This window comes from Diorhabda carinulata, chromosome 1 (genome assembly GCF_026250575.1).
Source record: "Diorhabda carinulata isolate Delta chromosome 1, icDioCari1.1, whole genome shotgun sequence".
Lineage (NCBI taxonomy): Eukaryota > Metazoa > Arthropoda > Insecta > Coleoptera > Chrysomelidae > Diorhabda > Diorhabda carinulata.
The window spans coordinates 9423210-9439371 of record NC_079460.1 but is presented as its reverse complement, the minus strand read 5'-3'; the positions used below and the strand labels follow the sequence as shown (position 1 = coordinate 9439371).

Genomic DNA, 16162 nt, shown 5'->3' with positions numbered 1-16162 from the left:
AGAGAAGGTATTCAGGACAAAAAAGCAGAATGTGGGTACAAGTAGTGCCTTAATGAGGACTTGAAGGTGAATCAAACACAATCAAATTTTGGTTACAAAATCATTAGATACAAAAGATGTTATTTATGAGAAAACTAATTGAGATATTTGCAGTTTTATTTTAATATTTGTATATGTAACTATTTTTCATAAACAACTTTAAATAGTATATCCAGTATTTGATTGTAATGAAATGAAGAAACAGCGGTAATTTATTTCACGTTTTTTCTTGACAGTTCTTGCAAAAACGTCAATTATGAATTGGAGTTTTGAATCGCTCTGAAGTTTTCACCTCATCCAAATATCCCAATAAATTAGCGATCACCTCACGACTTTTAATATTTAAAATATTTTTATGTTTGTTAATTTTAAACTCCATGACTAAATTAATACTGCACTGTACCAGTATGTTTATTAGTTGAAGAGAAGTAAAAGAATATGGACAGTAGTCCCTTTTTGTGTGTATTTCGCAAGTGGTACTTTCGTCTTGTCCTATTAGCTGTACATATTAAATTTATGTATAAAATACGGACATGTGGCTTTATTACGATGAAAATATCTATCAAGTTCTACGTTTAGCAAGATGGGTGGAATATTAGAACTGTTTCTTTCAATTCATCCCTACAGAACAGATGGGTTGGCTGATTAAGGGGTAGAATTTTTTAAGCAAAGGACCAAAGTCGTGATGATATAGCAAACGTTTGTAGGTAATGATTAAGTTAGATTTGAAGTATGTAGCAGGATAATGGAAACAGAATGGTACACCACATTCTACAGAACTTCGTGAAATAAGAATTTTTAAGTTTACACTATACTATTTGTTAAATCTTGGTTGATTATTGCCCCTGGACTGTGCATTTTGTGGTAAGAACAGTTTTATTTCAGATGATGATCAAATCTTTCCTGATAATATGTCTCGTTGATAATATTAGATGTTTCTTACAGTGATTACGTGAAATTTGATAAAGAAGAAAGTTCATATAATAATTTCATATTATAAACTAATTTTCAATCAGTAAAGGCCTATATCTAGAGAATTTAGCAAAAATTTCATCTTTGTGAATATGTCAATTAATTCATTTAAGTTTTTCACGATATAATATACTTGAGTGAATGAGGGGGGCGCTTATATAGAAAAAAATGAAAATTAATTCTAAACACGCTTACATTATATGAGAAACTTTCCCACACTAACCATTTTTTCGATAACCAAATTTAAAATGTACTGCAATTGAAAATCTATCATTCGTGCGGTCTGTGATACGATTTTTGTTGGCAAAAACCAATAACCAACTTATAGGAATTTATCTGCAAGTGTGAGTGGATTAAGTTTGAAGATGGTCGCAGTAACATTCACTATGAAGAGAAGAGTGAACGTACGAACAATGTGACTAGTGAACTGGTCTCTGAATTTGATTAAAACCCTGTCTTAATAACGCTGCTTTCGCGTGTTTGCACTTTGACCACAACGTTCTAGGAGAAAGATTAGCGCAAATATTTTTATTTGTTACCAATTGGCGTCAAGCTGATAACCTTCAACTTTTGCACATTGATTATGAACACATTTCTGATATATTTTTTATTATTGTACATTTTCTTATGATTGTTCAACAATAAACATTTATCATTACAAAACAAGTTATTAATGAAATTACATGTACGAGGGATGTTGTCAATATTTATTTATGAATAAAAATATTGAAAAAAATTCCTTCCGTTCCGGAACGCGTTCCTGTCCTAGAATGAAGTACCGGAACGACGTTCCGGAGCGTTCCGGCTCGACAACACCACTGACTGTAGGTGATATTTTTTCAGAATAATCAACGAATCAGTAGTGATCTTACATTTAAAGACGAAGAAGACTCGGCGATCGAAGGAAGCGGATATGACGGGGAGGTGACTCATGACCTTGAATCCAGTGGCTCCGGTTACGGACCAGACGATGAAGATGATCATGATGCTGAAAAACTTAATAGAATATTAACAGGTAACATATTTTGCAATATATTACCAGTTTTGTTTTATATTTTCTATAGCCCATAATAGAAATTCATAAAAATGTTATTCGTTGAGTATTGAATTTTAAAATCCATTTCTAAAGAAAAACTAACTCCAACTATTTTCATGAATAAATGAATGAAAAACAGATGTTTTTTCAATGGTTCTTTAAGAGTACCCAATTTCAAATATCAAAAAGACATTCACTTTGCTCTGTTGCTAAATAAAGATTTTGTAAAATTAAGTTTTAAATTAAAAAATTATGAACAAACTATTGTCGCAATCTCAGTGGACGGAAAGTGAGTCAAAACTACGTCAAATTAAATCTCTACATGAACAGTAGGTACCCTTTTCAAATTACCGACAACGCCAAGTGATTATTTGACGTATTTGGCTGACCAATGGTTACCTTATAATGTGAAGAACACCCATTATGTCATGTATGTAATGTAATCATAACAATAAAACATATCCTCATGGAATGTCGAAATTACCACAATGAAAGACAAAACTGTGAACTAATCAACACAATTGAAGCCCTATTTTAGGAAGAGAACTGTCATAAATTAATAGTTTCAAAAAATGTATTCATTTCAGTGTAGGCACCTACTAATAACCTTCTACAGTTGATACGAACTTTTTTTATAAATAAAAAAAAATGCTTCACTTATTACTAATCACCTGAACGTTGCTACTTATTTTGGTTGCCAGAATTTCCCTATGATCTATTCTTACTCGTCTAAAATAAGTTGGTTGATATTCTACTTTACCCTCGTTTCCGTTCGTGGCAATAATTGTTTCCTGATATTTTTTAGTAAAAGGAGGTATTTAACTTTTGTGTAAAGACGTTTCATAATTAGGGACAGCAACCCCTTTCTTCAATATCCTTTGTCAAATTCAGAACCGCCGCGTTCCGCAATTTAATGCTGATTGAAAAAGGAAGTGGATTTTGTGGCAGTTGAAAATGTTTATATTATGCGTATAATGCCTAGCAGCTATTTGTCTTATTGGCATACTCAGAGTAGATGTTCTGCACCAAGTTAATGATGAGCGTATTGTGCAGGATATTAGTTTTTCTGACATAAATTTAATTTGAGTTACCAATAAGAACGAAATTAGATGGTTTGAAAGGATAATTTCATTGAATTTACATTTACATTTTTTTTCAATTTTATTTACACGCTTTTCTTTTAAAGGGTTATATCTATGTTATTTTGAATCAATATTTTGTTTACATTAATTACACCGCAATTATAATGTACATTTATGTACCGTAATAGTGTGGAGTGGAAACGAATCGATTCACATGCTCCCGCTGCTTAATCAACATTTGCATTGGATACGAATTTTTTAATTGAATTTAGATTATTCTGAATACATTGAATCATTTTTTTTGCGTTACCTCTCATTTCTGTACCTTCTTTTGATTAGCATCCACTTCATCTACATCCGTATTCCTTTTTGCTTTCGAATCTTTTTCTGCTCTCTTCTATTTTTAAATTATATATTATTATTCTTTGCTTGTTTCCTTGTTGTCCCATTTTTCTTCACGTATCTTTTTTCCTTTGCTTTTTCGAATTGGTCTGTCTGTCTGTAAACCAGTGTAGTACCTATGTTATGGTTATTTTTTTGCTTCATAGCTTAGCGGTTGTTTTGGGTATCATTCGATTATAATTTAAATTCCTAGTGTTGATTATGAATATTTGTAGTCAATTATTTGTTGACTATAGCCACGTAGTTTTTTTAAGTTGAATAGTAGTGAAAAAAATACGGGACGACTGTGTACTTAATTAATTCGAAGAATCGATAGACGTACGCTTTGTCTAATTTTATTTTGTCCATGAATTTTGAACGCCGCAGGTCGCAATTCATGTAGAAAATTTGTTTTATGACAAAATTCTCGGAATGTATTGTATTTTTGCTCTCGCACTCGGTACTCACGATGCGGTCTCTGGTGTCTTTGTTGGCATATTTTACAGTGGAAATGAAAGGCAGACTCTAAACATATTGATTTAACTTCAGAGAGATGAAATAGGTTGGAAGCTACATCTTAAGTAGGTAACAATAATAAATATTTTTATTTGATAACTTGGAAAAATGTAAACACAACTGAGTAACGTTTTTAAATCAATAACTACCGATATTATTACAAAATATTGTGGCGTCATTAAAAATATTTTTTAACTACAGTACAATATTGATAAATAATTGTTAATTAAACAAAAATTCAATTAGCACAACAAAATATTTCATCGAATGGTTAAGGCATCACAACATTCTCTTATCTCATTCAAGTGTTTTTATAGAAATTAACCTATGCTCTCAAGTAATTCCCTATTCCGTTTCTCAATATTAATGAGTTGCCCAACTTATTCTTGGGAATTTAAGTAACCTTAAGAAAATAAATCGAAGCGCGTTAGATCAAAAGATCTAATTTTAAAATTTGTAGTATTTATTTGTAATTTCCTTTGGATCTTTCACTATATATAACCCCAAAATAATGTAACAGCTCTGACATTATCCAAAGAAAATAATGTGTTAGAATATAAATAAAAAGGCCTAATAATTAAAAAATCATACGTTCGAGTTACTTTATGAATTGTAATAAGAGAGGTCATGGATTTTTTTATCTTTTATATAAATATTAACAAATAATTTAGTAAATTCTACAATACGGCAACGTTAACGTAAACCTTCAACGAAAATGATTTTATAAGCGTTTCTAATAATTATAACGAAAGTGGTAAAAAGTAGTCTGGGCTGCGAGTTAGGATTATTTGTATTGAACGCTTTCTATGACATCGCAAGGAGTAAATTTGATTACATAGCATTCCTTGAATCGTCTCTGTTTAAATAACCATGTGTATAATTCGTATTATATTTGCAACTTTTATATCGCTTCTTAGAAACAACGTTTTTTAAAAACATATTTCGATTTATTAAGTAAAACTACAACTTCGAAGTCGAATTAAAATAAGGAAATACAGATTCAATTTTATAGTACAAAGAAAATAAACATATTTTGATTATATATTTCAGAATTACAGGTGTCTCTTGATAATAGCATAGACGTAACTCGCATCACTTTTTTTTAGAATAAAAAATTTATGATTGTACAAAATAGGTCACAGTAAATTTTCAGCAATAAAGTTTATTTATATGTAACACTTGTTTGTTCTGTAACAACAATAGAAAAAGTATTCTAAACAAAAATGTTTTATGGTACATAAACTTAAGTTAATGATGTCATCACTAGAAATTCTAAGATGTAACCATGAAATAGTTGAATATTTCGGAGAGATAACAATTCAAATTACAAGCGTGTATATTTAGTAGTGAATGAGGACTAAATTTTTCAATAATTCTCAAATTTAGAATTAATATATAAGTAGAGTTCTTCCAATATCAATTGTAGAAGACAGTTATGCGAGGAACAATCTATAATTTATAAATACGCGCGGCACTCATACCAAATTAAGAAATGAAAAATAATGTTTACTCCCCGTATAAAATTCGGTAAACATCTAACAAACCGTCAGTCCACGTGCACTCATCATCTCCAATGTTTATCAATGAAAACATCGAATCGTAAACATGAATGCAGTTGACAAAGCTACTCAAAATATGTAGGACAATCAATAGTTTATATAAAAACAGGTTTTCAACATTAGAAGTAATACAGCAAAAAAGTAGCAGATTATCCAGAATACAATTATACCAGTTTAGAAACATTGCGTCAAGCTTTGTCAGCATGTGGTTTGAAACGCAAAAAAAAAACTGAATAAACGGATGGCAATAACCGAATCGTCAAGGATTGTTCGATGGCGACAAGATTATTTGTATCAGATACAAGATTACCGAAGTTCTAATAGACGAATGGGGTATAAAAGGGCTCAGTTCACGTTTGGTAACATGTTTAAACCAAACTCTCTTATAGGCAGGTAAATTTTACTCGTCTATTTACGTGTTATAATTTAATATTCAGTGGTAGCAAGGTATATTATATTTTTTTTAAGTTCCAAGTAGGACTACAATTGAGTGCATCTGTCTAAATAACGGCGTATAATGCCGTCCAATTTAAAATGATTCGATTGCATCCGAATACTTTCTTCCGTAAGATATCCATATTTTTAAAAGTATTTATATAATTAATAATAAATTTACAAAATGAGGTATCTACGCCTATGGTAATTCAAATAAAATCTTCAGCAAGGGTTTTTATAATTTGCAATTGATATTGGAAGAACTATAGTAATTGAATGATCAAATTTTGTTCCTATATGTACTTTATTTGATATTACAACAAATAAAAAAAAGAGAGGGCAACATTATTTTATATAGTGTTTGATTAACCAGATAAAAGTCCATTCATCCATAGTGTGATGTAACCAACTAATTTCTGTTAGTAAGAACCTATGTAAAGTATTCATTTACAATATGACTAAGACTATACCTACAAACATTTTAAGTTGTAGTGTGGGTATGTTTTCTCTCTAATATACTTATTGTGACTAAAATCCAAACAACTTCTTTGAAATGAGCACTGGAAGTTGTTTTAAATTACTTGAAAGCAATTGGATATTTGTATTTCAACGCTATATCAATCAGGAAGTATTATTTTACGTCGAAATCGTTTCTTTGTAATGATTCAATATTTATAATTGTTCTTGGGAATACAAAAATAATAAGATAAAGTAAATTAGAAACAAACTATTGCATTGTATTGAATAAATTACTTAGTATCCAAGTATTTACTTCTACTAGTAAAAAGTGATGTTTTATCTGAAAAGTTAACTGTTAACATTTATTTATTTATTAATAATAAAAGATTAAATTTGTGTATACATATACATGCTTAAGTATAAACTATGCTTCAACTTATCAGTTCATATATACTGAACATGAACTATTTAAGAACTCAAAGTAAATAAAAAATTACTGTACATTTCTAAAGTATATGAAAATTATTTTTCAATCGCCATTTAAGTCCTATAATGAAGTTTGTGTAATAAACCACACATAAATTAAACCAAAGGACTTTATCCAAGAATGTTATAGGAGGTGTCACATTTCTATCAATTTGTGTGGCCCTGGTATAATCACATTAATTTTTAATGACATTAAATGACCCAGTTAAAAGTCATTTACAAGCACAGACCAACAAAAAGCTTTATTTATTGATAATTGTTTATTTTTGAAGTTGAATTGAAAAATAAAACGACTGTTTTTAGATATTAAAATAGTATTCAAATATTTGTATTCTTGATTATTAATATTTGTTTACAGAGACTAAAATCATTCCAGTTCAAGAACCCAGTCCTCCAAAATATCCAAAAGAAACAGAAGTTGACAAAAATATCAGTAAAGAAACTAAGACTGTACCCAATACTACTCCTGATACAAGTGTCAGAATGAATCCAAAATCTGATGATCGCCCGACGTCATTCTTTGCCCAACCAGGCATTTTAGCTGGTAAGGAATATGTATTTTACATTAAAGATTGTAACTCAGCAGCAGTGACTGCCAACCATTTGGTAAAATGGGTTTCTTTCAATTCCTGTTGTAACACATAATAAATATGTATTTTATTGTTTTTTTTTGTATTATATCCATCAATGGATGATTCAATATTTGAATCTCAAGTTTGTGAAAATCAATTTAGACTCACTCTTGGCCGTTGCAGTGGTTTCTCCATCACCACTTAAGAATAGTCGATACAACAAATGAACAAAAGTAAAATAATATTTTATTTTTAAATATTGTAATTTCTACCAAACTTGCTTTTTGTAACCATCTGATTGCATCACAAAACTGAATTGCTAATAAATATTTAAATTCTATGTCATAAATGGTAATCGCAAGTAAATTACTTTACATCCTAATATTTAATAGACTATATTTTTAAAGATGCCCATTCAAATGTATTTTAGTGAAACTTTTAAATTCAAACACCCATAATAGTGAAAACTATAACACTTCTGGATGAGATGTTTAAAATATCTAGTATATTCTAGAAAATGAGTTCAATTTTCAATAGAATATCTGCAAAAAACATACAATAAACAATCATTTTCTGTTGAAGCACACGTTACAATGGTAGAGATTGCATAAGAAACCCAATAGTTCAAATTATCTTTCTTTGAATATTGTCTAACTTTAGTTTTTCTAAATAACAAACATCGAAAAATCAAAAGCGACATTAATAAATATGAAATCATTTTTAATAATAAAATATTAATTATGACTAAATCATTTGATATTTATCTTATTTAGTCATACTGAACACTACCACTACACCAACACACACAATTACACTGTCCGACCCGCGTTTTGATAACCAAGTTATCGTCTTCAGAGTGTGTTCTGTATGAATATCACCAACGGCTCCAGAAATTTTAACTTAGTTATTTAGCCACATCAATTTCTAGAATATAGATACAGTTTTATCATAGAGATGGTGTAGTTGACATTACATAAATTATATTATGAAAAACATGATTAAAATTTTAGTTTTAGTTCTCATTTACTTTTTATCCATTTAAATATTTTGTTAACTGTTGTTTTTTCAGTTTATAGATCACATTCTATTTATTTAGCCAAATAATGTAGACAAAGATCATCAGTTTTATTTTTTAGTATTACAAGTTACTCATTGGATTAGAGTTTATTGATGTTATGATATATTGAATCTCTCTGCTTGCAAACAGTGGTATATCAATTAACTTCACAATACACAAGAACATGGTGATAAAAATTTTTTGAAATGAAATAATTCTAGCTTTTTCTGGTATCTGGTAGGACGTAGAAGCTTGTGCAATGAAAATTAAATAGTTTCTTCATTCAGTTCCAAAATCTTAATTTAAAAAACTAACAATATAAAACTATGATGCTAAAAACAAATTGTGTTGAATGTTAGAAGAATCATTTTGGAGAAAGTAGATTGTTTATTTTTAAATAAAGTATAAAAAATGTAAAACAAATTAAACAAAATGTAAATTAGTAGTTAATTTTTTAACATTTATGTTGAATTTATATTGTATCATGGTTATATTATTTTTGTAGCTGTTGTTGGAGGCGCCGTTGTGGGATTGTTGTGTGCAATATTAGTGGTTATGTTCATCGTCTACAGGATGCGTAAAAAGGATGAAGGTTCTTACGCATTAGGAGAACCTAAGCAATCCCCAAACTCAAATTCATATAGCAGAGCTACAACAAATAAAGAATTCTATGCCTGAAAATAGTTGTATAGAAAATAATGATGTTGTGGAAGATCTGAAACTGCTCATTGGAGAAGTATAGGAAAAGGGTATAAGTGGGATCTTCTACTAAATTTCGACCTTTACCTACATAAGCACATGATGCAATTTTACATATTGGTTTAAATTTCAAAAAAAAAAATATTTTGTTTCAGAAATATATTTTCTATTTTTCAAAAACTGCCATAATTATCGAATCGCCATTTGTTTGAATTTATTTATAATTATTAGGATGTGTATATAAATATACATATATAAAATGTAACAAAAGTAAATGTTGTACGTCCATTTTAGTTTTGAGTCTATAGTACATTTTAATTTTTACGTTATTACTCTATACTGAATTTCTTTTTATTGATGAAATGTACTCTAAACTCAAATATTACTTAAAGGTACCTAATATTCGGAATTAAATTAAGTCGTAAGTTTTACTAACATTTTTTAAAATTGTCTAACTCTAGTTCTGTAAGCTTGTGCAGCTTTTATGCTTTAATTTATTTATATTTTATATGAGTATCTCAAATCAAACCATTGGTGTTCTACTCAATTTGTGGAATTGCAATGATGTGTTTATTTTCTATTGCTAGGAAGTACTGTAGTGGTTATGGTTACAAACTTAGCTTTTGTAAAGAAAATAAACAACTTCAAGAACTCTTTTTCATTAGACCCTATAAAGATTGTTCTTGTAATAAGTAAATTATTAGATTAAACTCATAAATCTAATTATATCTGTGCAATCATTGCAAAAATTGGAAAACATATACTACAAAATTCACAATAATATTTTTACTGTTAGACTTTGTTACTTTAAAAATAGATCAGATTTCAACTCTGAAAATGTTTATTGCAACAATTGATTTCTAAATGTGGACCATACAGTCACAAAGTTTTTAGACTAATCTACAGTAAGAATTTATTAGAAAATATCTGCTCTTCCACAACTTTATAGAACACCATATTTAACAAAAATAACCCATTACAATAGATTAACAGACATTCCTAAACTTTATATTTTTATTATTGCAGACAATGATTTTTTTCAATTAGTTTTTGGTAGCTAAAAATAACATATGTGATATTTAGACTTGACTCTTCAAACATTTTGTCACCATTTAATGTAGTAACAATCAATTAGGTAATATGCCAAAACAGTGGACTGAAATATTTGTTTTACGATATACGTATTTAAATAGATGATACTAATTTCAAATATATTTGACAATACATAATGCTGAAAGTATTGACCATAATTCTTTATTAGAAAAACGTAATTTTGCAGGTTGTGCACATCTATAGTTTTGCTTAGGTGTTAAGAAGCACAAAATAATTAAAATCTCGGATATGTTTTACAAATGATTGAATATTTTTGAAAATTTATTTCTATTTCACAAATTAAACACAAACTAAAACAAATTTGATTTTTGTTTTAAAATGAAAGAAAAAAAATCATTCTACTCAAAATAGTGGTATATAACAATGAATACTGTTCCTCAAAATACAGGGTGTGTTATACACTGTATATTGGTAAATAATTTATAGTTATAAATGTATAATCTTTAAATTGAGGATAACTGTACATTGTGTGGATCCATTTTGTATTGATATTTAACATAATATTATCAAGCACTTGAATTGAAACTTGAGAATTGAGGTACATAACCTTATAAATTCTTTTAATAAGTCAAGACAATTTTTCTAAATGATCCTAGATAAAAAATACATTCATTGAAATATTAGAATCTCACAGTTTTGCAGAATTTGATCTGTACTATTAAATGTGCAATAGCTCACTCAGTTTGATAAACTTCTTATCTATCTTATTTCGTATATATATATATATATATATATATATATATATATATATATATATATATATATATATATCAAATTCTTATTTAACATACAAATAAATTCCCATTATGAAATAAATAAAAACTTTATATAACAAGATATACAATGGCTCAAAAGAATAAAATGTATAGGTGAATTAGCGCATATTTTTTAATTGGTACAAGTGGACGAAGGTATTTACAAAATCTATGTGATGAATCATATAAGTCAATCTTGCGGTTCTTTCTAAGTGCTTGCTGTAAGTAAATTCTTCTACACATGTCAAAATAAGTTTGTTGTGAAATCCGTAACGTATTAGAAGAATTAATTCAGTATTGCAGAAATGAAGTTTTCTAGTGGAATACGATAAGTGCAGGTTATTACGATCGCAATAAAAAAAATGCTGAATATGACAGATTAAATGAAAGTATAAACATGCCAAATGGATACAGTAATGAAGAAAATTAACATGTGATTCTTGTGATTAAAAAATATGGAGCTGGCAATGCTGAAGTCTATGTTCCTCATTTATAGGAATTTGTATCTGTAAAGAGTGACGACAGATATCATCGAAATGTATATGCATTGTGGAAGTTCGATAAACTGCACAAACACACTAGGTCCAAGCACGTAGATAAATGGTTGCGTGTATAAGACTAGACAATGTATTCATTTAAAAAATTAAAATTTATGGGTAATTTTTGTACTACAATCCTCAAATCGGACCTGATTGAAAACAGTTATTGAGTGATGTTTCACTTTTACCAGTTTTCTCAATTTCTACACTAATGTCATTTTACATTTTACGACATAAATAAATTTTTTTTAGTGATGATTCAATTGAACTGGAAGTTAGAAGTGGATTATTTAGTATCAATACACCCTTTTCAGAGATAATATAAATAGAAGATTATTCAGAAGTAATTAATCATTATATATATTTAAGTATCATGAGATTTTAAATTGAAAAAAAGTATTAGAAATTACTCATGAAATCAACGAAAACGGAGTATTAATGGAAAAATTTTTTAGACCAATAGGTGTATCCGCACAAACTTTTCTCCATATGCACAAATCGTATATCGTATGCAAAATGTAGAAACAAGTATAACGAAATTTTGGCCATTTTGTTGTCTCACCACATCAAATACTCATTTACATCTTACTAGCAGGGTAGAAAAACATAGTTTTAAGTTATACATGCTTGAAATATTTTCATACAAAACCAATAATTTTATACATATAATTGATACAATATATCAAAGACATGTTAAAACAGGTAACTATATTGAGTTTATCAAAGGTAATTTGTATACTTATGTTGTCGTTATGTATATTTGATAGCTACATATCTATCATGTTGCTTTAAATTATCTGACTACATTTATGGTATTTGGGCGTTTTTACTGAATTCAGTTGATCTTCATGTCAAGAATCACTTGATCCACAGAAGAAATAAAATACACTCACTCGTGTCGAACAATTATTAGATAAAGATCTGTATAAAAAATTGTGATTATTTGTCACATACCGTTACATACAAAAAAATAGGATACTCGAAACATATATTTTTCTTGTGGGACGGTGTTCTGGTATTCCTTTATTGAATGTATATAAATAGCTATTCTATTGTGGACACATAATATATCTATTTGGAAATTATTTCCGTGAAGCAGCTGAAAAACAGGGTTCCAAAAAAGTGTTAATAAATATGCAGATGGTATTAAAATTATATTGGCAGCTGTAAAAAAGTTGATATTGGTATTTTATCATTGAAGTAAGATGTTGACAAAATAATTTCCGTAATTTGCTCAATAAATACGAACATTTGTTAACTCTCTTTTGCTATTCAATGTTTTATTTACTTTTAAGATTATTCTTAAAATGCAACTACAGACTACAGAAGTGGATTATTGTGTTGCTCATATTTGATTTTCTCACATTCACTAAAGTAGCTTGGTACCTCGCACAAGGTTGTACAAATATTTTATCTGGTGGATATGTATCCATAGGACTTTTCGGAAAATATAACTCTAGTTCAGGTGATTGAGGATTCTAACCCATAACGAGATTCACATCACAGTTTCCGATAGTCACGTTAAATTTTCAAATTTAAAACATGATATGCATAAACTTTTGAATCTTATTACTTTTTTGTGCGTTAATTCTTCCATGATTCCATCCAACATTTAGCTGTATATCAGATTCTAGATGTTTAATATTTGTTATTGAGCAGTTATCAAAGATTTATCGACTCGCATGGATTTTGTAATAAAGATAAAATAATGTACTATTTTTATGCTGAAATGCCGAAAGTATAAAACCGAAAATCTTGTAGCCTATTAATGACGCTGCTCAGGAGAATTAATAGTAGACATCTATTTTAGGTGAATAAATATAATTAAATTTTAAAGTTGAAAAAACCATAGACAAATGATACAACACTTTAGCCGATCGCATCTACCCATTGGCCTACCAAGGTAGAAAAGATCATAACATATGACTACGGCCCAATTAATTCGATCAGTTTCCGAACAACAATGAACGTGATCCAAATTAGTTTCTGAACATTCAGATTTTGATCGGAATAACCCGATCATAGTTTCCGAAAAGTTTTATGTATCATATCGTTCAAGAAGATAAGAGTAATTTTTTATTGGGAACTTGGCAAGGAAACACCAAAGTGGACTAAGAATAAATATTTCAATTAATCAATAGTCAATTTGAATATTGGATTTTGAATTCAAAAATTTTTACAAGCTTTAATAATATCAAAATCACCGGAAATCTTAATTAATTATTTCTCAGACGATGAATACATAAGTATTCGAAAGCTGGGAAAATATATTGAAGTTAGTCCACTTGGTGTTTCCTTGCCACGTTCGCAATAAAAACTACTTATAATATAGCTGGCAAAGACTTCTTTACAAATATATATATATATATATATATATATATATATATATATATATATATATATATATATATATGTTTCAAATATTCTGGTTTCTTATTGCATCTAATGTAGATACGGTTTTTACTTATTGGCCTGGTTATCTGGTTCAATTAGTTCCTATTCAATGTAAGTAGTTTTCTTTTCAATTAACAATGTTCCTCCATTTTTTTCTATAGTTTCAGTGAATCAAGTATTACTCAATGCTGAAAGGGGGTTTGAAATGACTTTTTGTCATTTTCTTCAACTTTCTGGTTGCCTCGAAATCCACTAAACCAGATCTGTTTTGTTATCACATTTTAATGCTGTCGTAACAGATCTAATATAATCATGTTTTTTTTCACAGTTTTCTTGTTATTTTCCTAAGTAAGTACATCTGTTAGATGCTTAAGGCATAACTGCTGTTAATGCTGCGCATATTTCATTATTTTCATGGTACGGTTTTCACAATTTTTATCATTCTTTCCTTCTCAGAAATTTTATGTATGGGATGTTTTTGTTTGCAGATAATATGAAAGTCCAGCTATTTGTTTCTACCATCATCCTTTATTTAATAAGTGGTGAGATGGACTTGTTGTTTGAACACTTTAATCGAATGTTTTGTTATTCTTCCTTAGTTATATAAAATTTTGGCATTTATATATTTGGAGATATGCTACCTTTTCGGGTTAATAGCTCAAGATCTTATAAGTTTTCTCGATGATTACAACACAATTAGATAGTGCTGCTTTGCATTGTTGTATTGACAGCTAATGTAAGTAAAAATAACTACACCAACCTGGCAAGCTTAAAATTTACTTTTCTAAATTTGTAAGCAGCTACTTAATACTTTTTATTTTGAATATTTCGCAAGAAATATTATGTTAAGACAGTGGATACAATAAAACTTCAAATTTCCGAGATTAAAGCAATACAAGTTGGTTATATGGAATATCTTTTTTTTTAATAAAAATTACATCCATAATGTGTATATATATATTAGAACTTTGTTTCAGAATAGTTGAGTTTTATATATGCTTAATATGAGAAAATGTTATAAAATAAATTCGGCTGGTGTTGTAGGAAAAAGGTTAATTAAGAAATATGTTGTAGATGTCATGTTAGTGAGTCAAGGCATCATTTCAAATCAAAATGAAAATACATGCTATCAAAACATCTTTGTAGTACATGTTGAAAAATATTTCCAAATGCTGTTAAGGCTTAAAATATAGATGTTACTTTGCTGTCGCCATTGCTATTGATATTGTAGTTTAACCAGTGTATGTTGATGACTTTATTGGTTATTGAATGAGTAAAGTTCATAAACATCTATATTTTATGTGTTTACTGGAGTAAGTTATATAATTTTAGGTGAGATTTTTGGCCAGCAGATTCTGCAGTAAATAATACAGCTTGTTTACTTATACAATACCATCTTTCACTATTTTTATTTTCAACAGAAAAAAAAATTGGATATATCAATTATTTACTTCTACAATAACTTTTTTATTAAACTAATTGTAGCTATTTGAGATTAAACTGTATAGTATTAGAATAATGTTGTACAATCCAGTTGTAAATATATAAAATCGTAAAATTATATTATTTTTTTTTATTTTAACCTGTCTAAATACTAACATTAACTGATAGATGATTTTTTCTGTTTTAAAAAGAGAAGTAAATATTTGGAATAAATATGCTTATTTTCCATAGAGAGAAAAAATCAGCCAAAAACAAAATATTTGTTTATATAAAAAAACATTAAAAAATTATCAATTGGTTCATTGCTTTTCAAATTATTATGAATAAAATGTACTTAATTGAAATTTTTGTTTTCAAATATTGATCAAATTTGCGCTGCTGGCAATTCTAAAGGAAATCATTGGTCAAGTCGCCTGATTTAAATGTAATTTCGTATAGAAGGGAAACATTTTGCGCAGAAAAAAATAGGGTTTGAGTAATTATTTAGTTTAGGTTGCATACGCCCGATTTCCTTGAAATTTTAAACATTATTGTCAGGAATGTATCCAATAGAAATTGATGATTATTTGTACGTGTAAATAAATGATTATTGTTAGAAATCGATTTGTGACATTACATTAGTCGT

The 16162-nt window shown here is 28.4% G+C and overlaps 1 protein-coding gene across 1 annotated transcript in view; it reads left to right on the top strand.

Annotated features, from left to right (window-relative positions):
• Nucleotides 1–15214, top strand: part of LOC130890974 (syndecan-2) — a 37164-nt gene extending 21950 nt beyond the window's left edge. The window contains exons 2-4 of the mRNA XM_057795445.1: nt 1855–2026; nt 7324–7509; nt 9100–15214. Coding sequence (XP_057651428.1) covers nt 1855–2026; nt 7324–7509; nt 9100–9272 — 531 coding nt within the window. The 3' untranslated portion in view covers nt 9273–15214. The remainder of the gene's footprint in view (nt 1–1854; nt 2027–7323; nt 7510–9099) is intronic.
• Nucleotides 15215–16162: the final 948 nt, after the last annotated feature.